The 17,993-nt window shown below is 41.6% G+C and overlaps 2 protein-coding genes across 2 annotated transcripts; both read left to right on the forward strand.

Annotated features, from left to right (window-relative positions):
* Positions 1-7,665, forward strand: LOC139965763 (tubulin beta-4 chain-like). Its single transcript, XM_071968447.1, has 2 exons — positions 1-746; positions 5,017-7,665. The coding sequence occupies exons 1-2, from the start codon at positions 690-692 to the stop codon at positions 6,307-6,309; spliced, it is 1,350 nt and encodes a 449-aa protein (XP_071824548.1). The 5' UTR covers positions 1-689; the 3' UTR covers positions 6,310-7,665.
* A 2,323-nt stretch (positions 7,666-9,988) lies between these two features.
* Positions 9,989-17,736, forward strand: LOC139965767 (tubulin beta-4B chain-like). Its single transcript, XM_071968457.1, has 2 exons — positions 9,989-10,210; positions 15,320-17,736. The coding sequence occupies exons 1-2, from the start codon at positions 10,154-10,156 to the stop codon at positions 16,619-16,621; spliced, it is 1,359 nt and encodes a 452-aa protein (XP_071824558.1). The 5' UTR covers positions 9,989-10,153; the 3' UTR covers positions 16,622-17,736.
* The last annotated feature ends 257 nt before the right edge of the window (positions 17,737-17,993 follow it).

Consider the following 17,993-nt stretch of genomic DNA (forward strand, 5'->3'; position numbering starts at 1 on the left):
GTTCATGTCGTGCCATGAGTCACTAAAACATGTCTGGTTTTGTGTGTGTGTGTGTCTGAATTAACCTTTTACTGCAGCTTGCCAAGGCTGTTGGAGTGCATTCATTAATCATATATTTGCTCTCGTGTATTTCCTCTTGCCGTTTCTCTCCGTTCACGATCATCCTTTCGAGTCATCAGCTGTTGAAAGACTGGCAGGCTTGTTGGAAATGATATGATGTTGACGGTAAAAGCTTGAGTCATTCGTCTGAGCCAATGAGAATACGAGAATACGGGAAAACAAAGTAAGGGCGTCTCCCCTCGGAAATAAAACACTTAAACGGATGGAAAGACCATGGTCTACAAAGCTACCTATACCAAACTCCTTAATTCCACGGACCTCTTTGATCCTCATTGTTCTTCCAATTAATTAATGTTGCTATAGCAATCACTTGGGGTGTATTAAAAAACCTTCGTTTTACTACTCTACGTCATAATAAGCCTAAATCGATGTCGTCTGCCTATTTTAATGTTGAATAAAATCGTTATATAGTACCAGTGTGATTGTAAAGGGGAATTCACGAACAGTCCATAGATTGTCGTTACTTTTGCTCTGTGCGTGCTCGGGAGCGGTGAGTTGTGTTCGCAAGAAGGGGTAGTTGTTGTTATTGTGGTATTTACTGAACTTCTTCCTGAAATTTGCAATTCATCATGCGAGAAATTGTTCACATCCAAGCGGGGCAGTGTGGCAACCAAATCGGAGCCAAGGTATGGGGATTGCCTTTCTTAATAGTCTTGAAGAAAGTGTCCTAAGCTATATCATTAACAAATTTATGTTAAGTAGGGAATTGGTAATGTGTTATGAACCACTATACTATAACCAAGCTTTCCTTGTCATGTAAGACCTAACTGTTGTAATCACAAAATATAAATATTTCATTGGCATCATTGTAATGGTATGATGTCACTAACAATTGCTTTAATCGATAAACTGCAGCAAGCTAAAATTAATAAGGGATGCTATACAAATGTTGTAATAAATTGACGATGCTTTGAGCAACTGAGATATAATCATGTAGGCCTAGGTCAATGACAATGTTTCGTATGTATATAAGTACAGTATGTTTAATGCACTGCGCACACGAACTCTACTCTGTGTAGACATATATGTGTGCCACAACCTGCGGTATGAAACCAACGACGGGGTGTGGTCTTAGTAAGAATCAATACACGCGTTGTGTGCGCGTGTGTGTGTGTGTTTTGTACATGCACGTTTACACACTTTAATATGGAAACCGTATACACGGGTATGAACATCAGCGTGCACTACACAGTTCAACACAGGCCACACTGCTGCCTATAAAGTAACTTGATTTAATAGTTCTGTATACCATGATTGAATGATGTAGAAGAGAAGTTCAAGATTCTAGTGATGTAGCTGCAAAATCGGGACGAGATGGGGGCGGAGGGGAGGGGGATAAGGGCAAACGATGTTTGTTTGGATCGAAGGAAACAATAAAACAGTATTAAGATACTTACAAAAAGACATTTAGGGTCAAACATGGATCCATGTAGTGTAGTGTAGGAGGTGGAGTGGCCGGATGACATTTGGATGGAGGGAGACATTTATGTGATCGTCTGTTTAGAAGAATTAATGCTTAAGGAAAGTGTGGAAAGGTTTCATAGCAATTCGTTCTTCAAACTGTCATTTAGCTTTCAACGTACATGTATTTACTAAATGATATGAAACTAATCGGTGTAAGGCCACCTTTACTAAAATTGCTAGTTCATAACAAAAAGCGGAAAAGAAATATAACCTTTTGTATTTCTATTTAAGTTTCAAGACAATCTCCATTAACTTAAATTATGTTAAACGTCCATGGTACGCTCCTTAAATTTGATGATGACGTCGGCTTAGTCAGGCTCCACCTACATACATATGAGGATGATCTACCAATATTTTGTATGAGTATGGAGTATACGAGTTTAAGAATCCAAGCGCGAATTTGAGTACTATCACTATTGCATATAATAAATATAAACAGTGTAAATACGAGTATACGGTTACCAATGCATTATGGCGAGTATATACACACGAACAGTTTATCAATCTTCAACACTATAATACGTGTACGTATACTGATACTCCGTACAAGTATTCCTCAAAGCCCGTAAACTGTCCCACTATTGTGTCCTCTTGTGAACAGTGAGTTATTTTGTGATAGAGAAAATCAGACTTTTAGTAGCCTTAGAGTATAACAGCCATAATTACTAGTACAAGTATGCTTTCTCTTGGTACGAGTACAGGATTATCTTTCAGTCCGCTCGCACATTACAAAATCCTATAAAACCGCCTCAACAAACAATAACATAAATAACACGTCGTTAGTATAAACTACTTTGCCATCACTCACAAATTATCTTTCTACTATATCCTCTTTGATGGCTCCTGATAACTTATCTTTTTTTTCTGCTATGAAATATTTAGCAGTGGTTGATATAGAGGGATTTAGGCATACGAATGTGGCTAATTTGTCATTATAGCTTGTTAGTGCAGATGAGTCATCGATTATTAAACCTAATGAAAAGACCGCACTTCGACCCCCCTGACTTTTAGTACCGTGGCTTTTAGTAACGTGATGGGGTATTATGGTTGCACGACTGTTAGAAACGTGATGGGGTATTATAGTTGCACGCTATGTGATTTCAATATTATATATATATATAGTCTATGAAGAATTTCAAGGTTTTCCAATGTCAATATGTATTCAAAAGATCTGCACGTAACAAAATACATTATTCTCTTTCATGTTACTTCAGACGCCGGAGGTCTTTTTGCTTTTTGAAAAGAGTTTTTTAATTGTGTTTTAAAATTGTATTAGCTCTACGAACTATTAGCACATATAGGCCTACTACAATGTTTCACCTGAACCTCTTACTTTTTGGTTTCGATGATAATCGTAACCTTTGCATTCATGATGACGTATGTGTGTGTGCGTGCGATTGTGACGCCCAGCTTGTAAACACGATATCTCAAGAAGGGAAGGTTGGACCAATTTCATATAAGGTGCGTAGAAGTATCACATTGAGTACAAGAAGCCTATTGTTTTTGGTGGAGGTCAAAGTTTATTTGGGGTCACAAGGGGTCAAATTGTGAAAACCTTGTAAACACGATATCTCAATAAGAGAAGCTTGAGCAGACCTCATATTTAGTGTGTAGACGTATCACATTAAGCAAAAGAAGTCTATTTTTTGGGTGGAGGTCAAAGGTCATTTGGGGCCACCAAGGGTCAAATTGTGAAAAACGTGTAAACACGATATCTCAAGAAGGGAAGCTTGGGCAGATCTCATATCTAGTGTGTAGATGTACCATATCAAATTTAAGGAGCCTTTTATTGCTTTTGGTTGGAGGTCAAAGGTCATTTAAAGTCAACAAACACCAAACATTTACTTCACTCCCCTCTTACCTGTCTCTCTACACTAACGTACCTTGCTAAACATAATATCGCAATGGAAGCTTGGACAGATCGCATATGTTGTATGTAATTGTTCCACATTGAGTACAAGAAGTCAATGAGGTCATTGGTCGTTTGAGTTCAACAGGGGTCAAATTGCGAAAAGAATGTTTTACACAATATTTCAACTAGGACAAATGTCATATTTAGTATGCTGATATATCCCATTTAGTACAAGAAGCCTGCTGTTGAGGTCATTTGTCATTTCAGGACAGCCTGTGTCATTGTGCATTTATTGTTTGTCACATCACACTGCTTTTCACTGTATTACTAAGATCAAGTATGTTGTACACCCTCACTATACATTACATCAGATTCATGAAGAAAACTGCTCATGTTACATCATCGAAACCACAATGCATTTTTGCATTCTGGTTTGGTGCTTATTTTGCTAAATATCCAGGGGCGTAGCCAGTATGTAGCACTTTAGGCCAGGGCCTACACTTTTTTTGGCCAAGTTATCTTTTTTTTAAATCACCCATAATTCAAATCCATAAGCTTGCTGGACGAGTTTTAGAGTCTAGACAGGAAAAACTATGAAATGAACGTAGCAAGAATATGGCTAAATTAGGTGACCTATTCTTCTGTCATCTAGGCTGTCATTTCTATCGCGTGCCGTTTCATACAACACTCTACCCGCCGAAAAAGACTAGGATCCGATCTTGTCAGTTTTTAACATCGTTTACGCAGATAATATTTCAGTTGAGAAACATTCCACAGTCAAATCAGGGAGTTGTTATGGAATCCATAACAACTCCCTGGTCAAATAAGCCTATTGTGATTAACAACAGACTTTGTAGAGCTGCAGCACTTTGTTGCCTGTTGTTACTGGCTTACTCTGTACATGTACCGTACCTTGCTAATTTTAAATACATTATGTAGTATTGAATTACGTACTATTTTAACTCGTTTGTTTTTGGGGTTTAAAAGTGATATTGATTGAGGTGTCTCAAGTTAGCAGGAGGCTATGGAACCAGAATGTCCACTCGGGAAGGGCCGTTTCCAGCCATCTGGGGGTTTGTAAAACCAACAATTTTCTTGTACGCTCCGCGCCAACCGATGGTGGCGCTCCGCTCAGATAGTCGTGCCTACAACTTTGAAAATCCTGGCTACGCCCCTGATATCTGTCAGTAAATGCAGAATAGTCTCTTGTGTCAAACAAACTTCCATTCGTATGGGGGAGATCTTCTCGACGTAATTCTGGAAACTGAACCAAAAACGAATTCCACCTGTCTTAACGAAGTTTGAGTTTCCACTATTGATATCAAATGTCCTAGGAGTCTTGCAGGCTGCAGCGAACAACACAGCCTAGTACATTGGACTTTTTATGTCATCGTGGGGTGTGGGTGTGCGGTGTGGGGTGGGGATGGGGGAGGTAGAAGACCAGGAAAGGATATGTCCGTCAGAAGATGATATACCTTCCAAAGTGATTTAAAAAGAGACATGAGATTCTTTCAAAACGAACATCTGTTTAAATAATTGCACCTTCTCACTGGTATTCATGTTTTCTGTTTCTTTACCAGTTTTGGGAGGTCATCTCTGATGAACATGGCATCGACCCAACTGGTGCCTACCACGGTGACTCTGATCTACAACTGGAGAGGATCAACGTCTACTACACTGAAGCCACCGGAGGGAAGTATGTACCTCGGGCTGTCCTGGTTGATCTGGAGCCAGGCACCATGGACTCTGTAAGGTCTGGACCATTTGGTCAAATTTTCAGACCAGACAACTTTGTGTTTGGACAGAGTGGAGCAGGTAACAACTGGGCAAAGGGACATTACACAGAGGGCGCTGAGCTCATTGACTCTGTGCTAGAAGTTGTACGAAGAGAGGCAGAAAACTGCGATTGTCTTCAAGGATTCCAGCTTACACACTCTCTAGGAGGTGGCACCGGGTCAGGTATGGGTACCCTCCTTGTTAGTAAGATTCGTGAGGAATACCCAGACCGTATTATGAACACCTTCAGTGTTGTACCATCGCCTAAAGTATCAGACACAGTTGTAGAGCCATACAATGCCACACTGTCTGTGCACCAACTCGTTGAAAACACAGACGAGACATTTTGTATTGACAATGAAGCTCTCTATGACATCTGCTTCCGTACCCTGAAGTTGACCACACCAACATATGGTGACCTCAACCATCTTGTCTCAGCTACCATGAGTGGTGTCACTACATGTCTTAGATTCCCTGGACAGTTAAATGCTGATCTTAGAAAGCTTGCTGTCAACATGGTACCATTCCCCCGTCTCCACTTCTTCATGCCAGGGTTTGCTCCTCTGACCAGTCGTGGTAGCCAACAATACCGGTCCCTCACTGTTCCAGAGCTGACACAACAAATGTTTGACAGTAAGAACATGATGGCAGCCTGCGATCCTCGTCATGGTCGCTACCTGACCGTCGCAGCCATCTTCCGTGGTCGTATGTCCATGAAGGAGGTTGATGAGCAGATGTTGAATGTCCAGAACAAGAACAGCAGCTACTTCGTCGAATGGATCCCTAACAATGTCAAGACCGCTGTTTGTGACATCCCACCACGTGGACTCAAAATGGCGTCCACTTTCATCGGCAACAGCACTGCTATTCAAGAGCTGTTTAAGCGTATCTCAGAGCAGTTCACTGCTATGTTCCGTCGTAAGGCTTTCTTGCATTGGTACACCGGTGAAGGCATGGACGAGATGGAGTTCACTGAAGCTGAGAGCAACATGAATGACTTGGTGTCTGAATACCAACAATACCAGGATGCAACCGCGGAGGAGGAGGGAGAGTTTGTAGAGGGAGAGGAAGAAGATGAAGAAGAAGAGGCAGCTTAGTTTTCTCAATAATCACCCTTCAGGTCCAGTGAATGTTTGAACAGTTGATTCATAAAGCATCTTTTTGAATTCCATTCAATACCTTATAATATGCAAAGACGTTTGTTACAATGTTTGTCCTAAAATTTGTTTGCTTGTATGTGTAAAAGGTAGAACTACATCAGGTGATCAATGTGCTGTTGATTTAAGAAATGTCCTCGCCGTACAATTTCATGCCAAGAATCTATAAAAATGAAACTGATCATACAGTAAACGACATATTCCATCCATTTGTGGCTTTGACTTTGCAGAGCTATCCATGGAAACCAACATAAAATGACCAGTTGTTAACTAGAGCCATAGTTACCAACGTTGGAATCCTTGAAAAAGGTCAGGACAGGAAGCTATTTACGTCGAATTTCTAAGGTGTCTTACTTTATTATGAGTTTAGTGTGCATGAAGGAAGTTAACATTGTTTTGCAATATTACGTATTTACTGAAATGTTTAAAGATAAAAATAACCGAATCATAATGTTGCTAAGTAAAAGATTAACGCCTTACAGCTGAAAGGACGTTCATGCAAAAGCAACCCATCGAATACAGGGCAAATCAGTTCGGATTTATCAAACCATGGAGGTAAAAACAGAATCAAACTAAGACACACAGCTATACTAGCTACCGTATGGCTACTATTCGCCTCATCAACTTTAATTAACATATAATCAATGATTCCGCTTGGATCCGGTTAATTCCGGAAATGCAAATCGGAAGTTTTCTTCCGACTATTTGAAATGTAAAGTGAATAGCCAAGCGAATGTAAGACAAGGTCAAGAGGATATAAGTGTTGCATTACTATCAACAATTCACCACAAAAAAAAACGTATTTCTCTGGCGTGGAGGCCTATAGTAATGTGAATATATAGGCTACGAGGTATTCTACTTGAGTATAACCTTAACGTTGACAGTCTCCTAATATTGACACACTTTGTGTTGTAACCTGGCATTAACATTGGATATTCGGAATCCCCCACCCACCATCCACCCCTCGTATAACATCCCACTGATGATATTTTTACTTTGCTGCATTTCATAGTTGATTTAAGGTCACATGGTTCATCGTAGTTGCTAGGAATAGCTGAGTGTCTTCTAGCATACAGGAATATTCATTGACTTAAGAAATATATAAAAGTCATATCATTAAAGTCATTCCATCGCTCTCGTTAAAGAACAGACTCCCAGAAGGAAACTACATATTATGACAATGTTTAATACAGTAATCTACAACTCGCTGTTACGAGAATAATTACCCTTGCGTTATTGTAACAATAACTTGGCGATACCAATAAACATTTCATGTGTACGTGGCATACATTGATAGATAGTACGGTAAGCGTTGTCTGTTTTTCTGTAATTTTGGTATTGCATGATTACTTTATTACTAGGAAAAAATTGACCTTGAAAAGTAACGCGGTAGGGAAGGGTAAAGGGGGGGGGGAGAGAAAGGGGAAGACAGGAGAAGGGAGAGAAAGGGGAAGTGGGAGAATGGGAGGGGAGAGAAAGGGAGAGCAAGTGGGAGGGAGAGAAAGCCCGACGGGTAGGGTAGAGGAGGATATAACTCAAATGTGACTGAAATAGTTGAGGTTTACAACTGAATGTAGCTTACAACTAACGTGTAACAATGTACACGGCTATTGAGATACAGTGGGTGTATATATGAAGGTGGGCGGCCAAGGTGGCCGGGATGGGGGGGGGGGGCGGGAGGGGATGCGGGTAGTACTTTTGATGCACTCGCTTCCCCTTATGATAACCTAGAAAAATTATTAGCCTGAGATTGCAACAGCTTAACACAGGTGGGGATTAAAATAGTACCGTGGGGCGGGGAGGGAGACCACGTGGGCGTGCTGATATATCACTTTTTAGCCTGCTATAAACCAAATGGTCCTACAGAAAGCACGGCGGGAAGGGCTTTCAAACTTTAACAAAGACTCACAGAGTAGCAGGTTCACTCGTAATTTAAATCCATGGTTCCACAGCAGCACAGGATTCCGTCTCAACGATATGTGAAGTGACTGTACCAGGTCTTTATTGACGGACGTGGGTTAATAATTGTCCCGTGGGTGAGTGTGGGCAGGGGGGGAGGGGAGGCAAAGAGAGTGTCATATTCCAATGTTGAAAGAACTTCCCTTCCGTTGGTTGGCCAAAGGACAAGGAGGGTGGAATAACGAAGAGTGAAAGGGGGGGGGGGGGGGAGGAGGTGGTGCTGTAACCTGAAATAAAAATAACATAATACAATTCAGAATGTTAGACAAAGTACTTTAATACAGGACTGCAAACGGTCTAACGGAGGCTGTAAATGCAATATTCAAACACTCTCTTTCATTTCGATACAATGTATTTTTTTATCATCAAGATGTGAAGACCGGCCGATGGGCGGTAGACCCCGTGGGTCAAGTGTTAAGCAAGGAAGACGCTGTTGATGTTCATAGATAGCATCCGAAATGGAGATGCATATATATTCGTTAAAAAAATATGCATGCTATACATGTTTTCAACTGGTGACTGATTGCATCGATCAATATGCTTTTACCTGATTTTTAGTGTCAAAATTTTTTTCAAAAGGTGACTCGGGGTCCTTGACCGGATCTGACCGTCTGCCCAACAAACCCTAACTCCACTAGAGAACTTATGGTAGCAAGATCCGACCCTGCCCAATCAACCCTTACTCCACTAGATAACTTATGGTAACAAGTTACGTATAAGGCTCCATAGCTCAGTATATTGTTATTGTTTCATTTGGATTCTCGGAGAGAAAGTGAGTTAGGGTTTGGAAGGTGATTTAATACTTAATCATAGTTTTGTTCTGTATCGCCCATTTCATTTATGGAAGTACAAAGGATCGGGATGACGTCACGTGAACGACCTCTAAAGGCTTGCCTTTGCTAATCACAAAAACAACGAGACTGTATTACACCTTGAATCGTGCGCATGTTTGTGCTATCACTTGACACAATCTAATTCATAGTGACACATTATTTGATAGGTATGCTAAAAAATGGTCACTAAGTTTAAAATCTTACAATACACCTTACAGAATATCTCTGAGATTGATTCTCATAGGCCTAAGTTTGTGGACATGTTTTACGCTGACAAACTGAGCAAGACATTCTTCACTCTTCACTAGATGTTGCTATTAACAGTCAACGATGGTTCATTTTGCTTCAGTTTGGGGTTCCTTCAAACCATAAATATATGGGAGGTTAATGAGCTGTCAAAGCCGAAAAATAAAAGGTGTACGTTTAGCAAAATGTGACTGAAATATTTCCCCTCCCTCCCTCCCCATCACATCCTATATTCTAAACATCCTTTAATTTATTATTGGACATTTTCTATATCCACAATAACTATAACATATAGTAGGCTAATATATTGTATTGTTTTTATGCGGATATCTCTCGCCCTCCATTGCATATTATATGGAGAAATATTCATTGCATATGTTAGCGTTTCGTCTGTACAGGATTTCCAAACTTCACTTGCTTTATTCATTTTTCGTCTTATTTTGGATGATTCAGCTCTGACAAACCGCAAGAAGCAGGAATCAGTTTATATATCTTTCCCTCGTCATCATTCCGGCGCTGCTGGGGATTGCTACATATTAATGTGAATGCGGAAGTAGGCTACCTCAAGCCTCTCACTTGCCAAGGAGCGCCGTTGCATAATAATAAGGAGAACACGTGAAGCCAAACGAAATACCCGGGCATGTGTCATCATCATCGATGGGGAAAATTATTTCCACGGCTGACGGCGAGCTGCACGGAGGTACTGGTTTGTTTTAGTAGTTTAGCTGAATTACAGTAACAACAAAATGCGGGAGATCGTTCACATCCAAGCCGGACAATGTGGGAACCAAATAGGCGCAAAGGTTAGTTTCATATTTTATGTTATCATAGTTTTGTTGCTTTTTGTTTCATTTCTATGGCAAATTCCTTCTCTGTTTATTTTGCAGACGACACTCCCTGCTTTATCAGTCTTTATGCATATCCTTTGTCTCGCGGCTAATGACATCATTTTTTTGGGCATCTCACAGAAGGGCGTGTCGCGCGATATACGTTCCATGTGCTTACCATACTGCAGTATAAGCCGGTCGAGAAAAAAAAAATACCATACTGTTCATCAAAACTTTAGGATTATCAAAGATAATTGCTTACGCTTACAATATTTACAGCTAACTTACCACTAGAACTGTATATTTCTTTTGTTTTTAATTCTATTCTTTATCAATGGCAAGACTGGTCCGTTGTAGAGTACCACTAATATGCTCAATTATTCGAAACATTTTATTGACAAGTTAGAAAGACAAGGACAATAACTTGCACAAATTTAGCATTGTTTACCTTGCTAAATTTGGGTTTGGATACTGGTGACCCCTTGAGTTGACCTTCCGGGAGAAAAGAGAACCTCCAGTGACGTACTTTCAAAATCTTTTTTAGCAATTATTAGCATGTAAATTGGAAGCCAAACAAACGACCTTTGACCCAATGTTCCTTCAACTACAAACATCAAACGATGGGCTCGTCTGATACTAGTCTCCTCATGGTGAATGATTAATTCTGTATTAATGTGGATGAACAAAGTTTTTCATTTATGTCAAATACTTTTCATGATCTTCCTTTTCTTCATGTTAGACTTAATGTGTAATTGCATTGAACATGAGGGATAGAGACATTTGTTCATCCTAGAAATAACTGAATACGGTATATTTTGTTACCATATTTTGATCAGATATTTGTGGACTTCCTCAGTAACTTCTTCCCCAACCCACCCTGCCCATTTTAATGTGTTTCATTGGCCCAACACAGTCATACCAAAGCTGTTTCGCCTGCAGTGTACAATAGGACTCGTAACCCATGCTACATTGCACCACTCCATTCCCTTCCCGGACCCATCAGTCGGAGCGACAACCAATAATTAGGCCATTATTTGCTACTACAAGTCTACTCTAATTTTCACGTTAAACGTGCATAGGTATACCCATCATATGGTAGCAGTGCTATCCATACCAATATATGGAGATTTGATTAATTCTCCCACATATCTGTGTGTCACATATATATCAAACTGCGTTACAGTTCTTAATCAACTAGAACAGGAAATAGGCTATGTAGCCTAGTCTCCCAAGAGGAGACTGTAAATTTCCGCTTTGCCTCGGTTCTGACGAGAAACCTGAGAAGCAAGTAGGTTTTTACCTCCATGGTTTGATGATATGACCAGACCAGATGTCAGACATTTACTCTGTAAAGAGTTTACAAAGACTTTAAACTGTAAAATGCCATATTTATTGCGGTCTTCTGACGTGTTCATCCGAGCAATAATAAATTAAAAGTTGATTTCTGAATCGTTGTCTTGTCATGGGTGTGACGTTGATAAAAAGGCAGAGCTGGATTTGCGTATGCAGGTAAAGTAATAGATAACTCTAGGAAGATGTTTATTAGATTTTACTATCTGTTAACTATTCGATGAAAATATAGTTTTTGCGTATGGGTCATTTTTCACATATTATAGATTTAAAGTATGTTATGGTCTGGAATAGGCTACCCTTTCGGGACATATCAAACTTGTTGTATCCAGGCCTCTAGTTGACTTCACGACCCAGTCACTCTGACAGCTTATCTACCTGGACTTCCTGACAACCTGGACTACCAGCAGTCTACAACATATCAAACTTGTTGTATCCAGGCTCCTACTTGTCTTCACGACCCAATCACCCTGACAGCTTGTCTACCTGACAACCTGGACTACCAGCAGTCTACAACATATCAAACGTACTTCTTGTACCCAGGCCCCAAGTTGACTTCGGGACCCAGTCACCCTGACAGCTTGTCTACCTGACAACCTGGACTACCAGCAGTCTACAGCATATCAAACTTCTTGTATCCAGGCTCCTAGTTGTCTTCACGACCCAATCACCCTGACAGCTTGCTTACCTGACAACCTGGGCTACCAGCAGTCTACCACATATCAAACTTCTTGTACCCAGGCCCCTAGTTGACTTCGGGACACATTCACCCTGACAGCTTGTCTACTTGACAACCTGGACTACCAGCAGTCTACAGCATATCGAACTTGTTGTCTTCACGACCCAATCACCCTGACAGCTTGTCTACCTGACAACCTGGACTACCAGCAGTCTACCACATATCAAACTTCTTGTACCCAGGCCCCTAGTTGACTTCGGGACACATTCACCCTGACAGCTTGTCTACCTGGGCTATCTGACAAACTGGACTACCATCAGTCTACCACATATCAAACTTGTTGTACCCAGGCCCATAGTTGACTTCGGGACCCATTCACCCTGACAGCTTGTCTACCTGGGCTATCTGAAAACTGGACTACCAGCAGTCTACCACATGTCAAACTTCTTGTACCCAGGCCCCTAGTTGACTTCGGGACCCATTCACCCTGACAGCTTGTCTACAAGGAGTACCTGAACTACAAGCAGTCTACCACATGTCAAACTTGTTGTATCCAGGCCCATAGTTGACTTTGGGACCCATTCACCCTGACAGCTTGTCTACCTGGGCTATCTGACAAACTGGACTACCAGCAGTCTATCACATATCAAACTTCTTGTACCCAGGCCCCTAGTTTACTTCGGGACCCATTCACCCTGACAGCTTGTCTACAAGGAGTACCTGAACTACAAGCAGTCTACCACATGTCAAACTTGTTGTATCCAGGCCCATAGTTGACTTTGGGACCCATTCACCCTGACAGCTTGTCTATCTGGGCTATCTGACAAACTGGACTACCAGCAGTCTACCACATATCAAACTTCTTGTACCCAGGCCCCTAGTTTACTTCGGGACCCATTCACCCTGACAGCTTGTCTACAAGGAGTACCTGAACTACAAGCAGTCTACCACATGTCAAACTTGTTGTATCCAGGCCCCTAGTTGACTTTGGGACCCATTCACCCTGACAGCTTGTCTACCTGGGCTATCTGACAAACTGGACTACCAGCAGTCTACCACATATCAAACTTCTTGTAACCAGGCCCCTAGTTTACTTCGGGACCCATTCACCCTGACAGCTTGTCTACAAGGAGTACCTGAACTACAAGCAGTCTACCACATGTCAAACTTGTTGTATCCAGGCCCATAGTTGACTTCGGGACCCATTCACCCTGACAGCTTGTCTACCTGGGCTATCTGACAAACTGGACTACAAGCAGTCTACCACATATCAAACTTGTTGTACCCAGGCCCCTAGTTGACTTGGGGACCCATTCACCCTGACAGCTTGTCTACCTGGGCTATCTGACAAACTGGACTACAAGCAGTCTACCACATATCAAACTTCTTGTACCCAGGCCCCTAGTTGACTTTGGGACCCATTCACCCTGACAGCTTGTCTACAAGGAGTACCTGAACTACAAGCAGTCTACCACATGTCAAACTTGTTGTATCCAGGCCCATAGTTGACTTTGGGACCCATTCACCCTGACAGCTTGTCTACCTGGGCTATCTGACAAACTGGACTACCAGCAGTCTATCACATATCAAACTTCTTGTACCCAGGCCCCTAGTTTACTTCGGGACCCATTCACCCTGACAGCTTGTCTACAAGGAGTACCTGAACTACAAGCAGTCTACCACATGTCAAACTTGTTGTATCCAGGCCCATAGTTGACTTTGGGACCCATTCACCCTGACAGCTTGTCTATCTGGGCTATCTGACAAACTGGACTACCAGCAGTCTACCACATATCAAACTTCTTGTACCCAGGCCCCTAGTTTACTTCGGGACCCATTCACCCTGACAGCTTGTCTACAAGGAGTACCTGAACTACAAGCAGTCTACCACATGTCAAACTTGTTGTATCCAGGCCCCTAGTTGACTTTGGGACCCATTCACCCTGACAGCTTGTCTACCTGGGCTATCTGACAAACTGGACTACCAGCAGTCTACCACATATCAAACTTCTTGTAACCAGGCCCCTAGTTTACTTCGGGACCCATTCACCCTGACAGCTTGTCTACAAGGAGTACCTGAACTACAAGCAGTCTACCACATGTCAAACTTGTTGTATCCAGGCCCATAGTTGACTTCGGGACCCATTCACCCTGACAGCTTGTCTACCTGGGCTATCTGACAAACTGGACTACAAGCAGTCTACCACATATCAAACTTGTTGTACCCAGGCCCCTAGTTGACTTGGGGACCCATTCACCCTGACAGCTTGTCTACCTGGGCTATCTGACAAACTGGACTACAAGCAGTCTACCACATATCAAACTTCTTGTACCCAGGCCCCTAGTTGACTTTGGGACCCATTCACCCTGACAGCTTGTCTACAAGGAGTACCTGAACTACAAGCAGTCTACCACATGTCAAACTTGTTGTATCCAGGCCCATAGTTGACTTTGGGACCCATTCACCCTGACAGCTTGTCTACCTGGGCTATCTGACAAACTGGACTACCAGCAGTCTACCACATATCAAACTTCTTGTACCCAGGCCCATAGTTGACTTCGGGACCCATTCACCCTGACAGCTTGTCTACCTGGACTACCTGAACTACAAGCAGTCTACCACATGTCAAACTTGTTGTATCCAGGCCCATAGTTGACTTCGGGATCCATTCACCCTGACAGCTTGTCTACCTGGGCTATCTGACAAACTGGACTACAAGCAGTCTACCACATATCAAACTCCTTGTACCCAGGCCCCTAGTTGACTTCAGGACCCAGTCACCCTGACAGCTTGTCTTGTCAGACATCGCGTTCTGACCTAAACTAAGATGCTGATGACCCAATCTGTTATGGACTAGAGATCATTTGAAATCGAATGCAGCCCTGAGATTATGGTTTCAATTGAAAGAAATAATTGTACATACTGTCTGATATTCAAGCATTAGGAAAAAATGCAAATGTGATTCAAAAATATCCTTTCTATAGCTTTTAATGGCCATGGAGCTCAAACTAATTTGTGACTAACCCAAACTTTTTATGCTCTTCTTGATCTGCAGTTTTGGGAGGTCATATCTGATGAACATGGTATCGACCCCACCGGTACCTACCACGGTGACTCTGATCTTCAACTAGAGAGGATCAACGTCTACTTCAATGAAGCCACAGGAGGGAAGTATGTACCTCGGGCTGTCCTGGTTGATCTGGAGCCAGGCACAATGGACTCTGTAAGGTCTGGACCATTTGGTCAAGTCTTTCGACCAGATAACTTTGTATTTGGACAGAGTGGAGCAGGTAACAACTGGGCAAAGGGACATTACACAGAGGGCGCTGAGCTCATTGACTCTGTGCTGGAGGTAGTGAGACGAGAGGCAGAAAACTGCGATTGTCTTCAAGGTTTTCAGTTGACACACTCTCTAGGTGGTGGCACTGGATCAGGTATGGGTACACTCCTCATTAGCAAGATCAGAGAAGAGTATCCAGACCGTATCATGAACACCTTCAGTGTTGTACCATCACCCAAAGTATCAGACACAGTTGTAGAGCCATACAATGCCACACTTTCTGTTCACCAACTTGTTGAAAATACAGATGAAACCTATTGTATTGACAATGAAGCTCTCTATGACATCTGCTTCCGTACTCTAAAGCTAACTAATCCAACATATGGTGACCTCAACCATCTTGTCTCAGCTACTATGAGTGGTGTCACTACCTGTCTGAGATTCCCTGGACAGTTGAATGCTGATCTTAGAAAGCTTGCTGTCAACATGGTACCATTCCCCCGTCTCCACTTCTTCATGCCAGGGTTTGCTCCTCTGACCAGTCGTGGTAGCCAACAATACCGGTCCCTCACTGTTCCAGAACTGACAACTCAGATGTTTGACGCCAAGAACATGATGGCAGCCTGTGATCCTCGTCATGGTCGCTACTTGACCGTCGCAGCCATCTTCCGTGGTCGTATGTCCATGAAGGAGGTCGACGAGCAGATGTTGAACATTCAAAACAAGAACAGCAGCTACTTCGTTGAATGGATCCCCAACAATGTCAAGACCGCCGTTTGCGACATTCCACCGAGAGGGCTCAAGATGTCCTCTACCTTCATTGGCAACAGCACAGCCATTCAAGAGCTGTTCAAGCGCATCTCTGATCAGTTCACTGCTATGTTCCGTCGTAAGGCTTTCTTGCATTGGTACACCGGTGAAGGCATGGACGAGATGGAGTTCACTGAAGCTGAGAGCAACATGAATGACTTGGTGTCTGAATACCAACAATACCAGGACGCAACAGCAGAGGAGGAGGGAGAGTTTGAAGAAGAAGACGTTGGTGAAAATGAAGACTATGAAGAAGATGCATCTTAAAGTAGCTTCATTAGTTGATGCAGTGAAATATGCAACTGTTCTATTTCTTTCTTTTGCCAGGCTTTCGGAGTGAATGCTGCAACATCGGTTACAACACAGTTGACATATCTATATTCATATTTTGAATGGACTTGAAACTGCCTAAGGTTGAGAGGTTAAGGTGTGAGCGTTCATGCTGTAGGTCAAATCTGATATGGTACAAACTACATAATTCCCTTCCCAAATTGAATCATTCCCTTGCATTCTCTTTTTGGACAATGCCAAGAACATATTTTGATTTTGGTATGATAACCTCACAAAATTTACTACTTATTCCATGTAAAGAGAACCTGTAATTGTCAACATAAAGGAAGCATTTTCATTTCATCATATATATATATACATATATATATTGGTTACAGCCTTCAATGTATTTCAAAACTGTTGCAAGTTTTCCACTATATAATTGTGGAGCAAAAGGGAGAGATGAAACTTTAACGAAAAATTTGAAAGTTAATCGCTCTTGAGTCTCAAGCAATGTTGTTAGATGTAATTTAAGTACTACTACTTTCATGCTTCCATTGCCTTTTTTTTTGTGGCACATACTTTCCAAGTTCTTCAGGGTCTCAATTAGTCGTCCTTGTGTGAGGAATATTTATTTTTACATTTGTTTGTATTGCTAGATCACACATAGTAAGATGAATCAGTTGTGATGTCAGCAAGCTATATTAAGCGGAACGGCAAGATGACGATGGTAACTACAATGCCACCTACATAGATCATTATTTAATTAATTCATAATTACCCCAAACACACAAATCCTAATCTGTAACTTGAATTCTCAATTCAGACAATCAATAATTCAATCAATAATTGATTTGTGGATATCTAGTCTTCTTTCTGGTAAGGTCAGTCATGGGTACTATTATTGTAGGAAAACTCAGCATGAGACATCATAGGATGCGACTAGTTGTATAACATTTGTGTTAGGCATGGGAATTTCCAGAGAAGGGTATGCCTTTAAAAGAATATAGAGAGCAAAGGATGGTGGGTCATTTTAAATATCATGTGCATTATCTATGTGAAAGGTGTCTTTTTTGATAAAAATGTGTTGTTCACTGCCACATGCGAGTAAATATTTTTTTGACATAGTAATGAAAAGATCAACGAAAATTTGGAAGAAAAAAAGAATTCGGGCATCTAAGTTTTTCACTTGCAGTAATCATTATTTTGTGTTTCAAAGTTTATCTGTGCAATCTGAAATGTTTCATAATTTTTGCAATCTTCTGTGGGTTAAGATGTTACAAAGGCCAACTTTTAGCCATTTTGTGAAAATGTGTGTGTGTGTGTGAAGGCTACCACTTGTTCATTGTTGAACTACAAGCAAATGCAA

The sequence above is a fragment of the Apostichopus japonicus genome, chromosome 3 (genome assembly GCF_037975245.1).
Source record: "Apostichopus japonicus isolate 1M-3 chromosome 3, ASM3797524v1, whole genome shotgun sequence".
NCBI lineage: Eukaryota > Metazoa > Echinodermata > Holothuroidea > Aspidochirotida > Stichopodidae > Apostichopus > Apostichopus japonicus.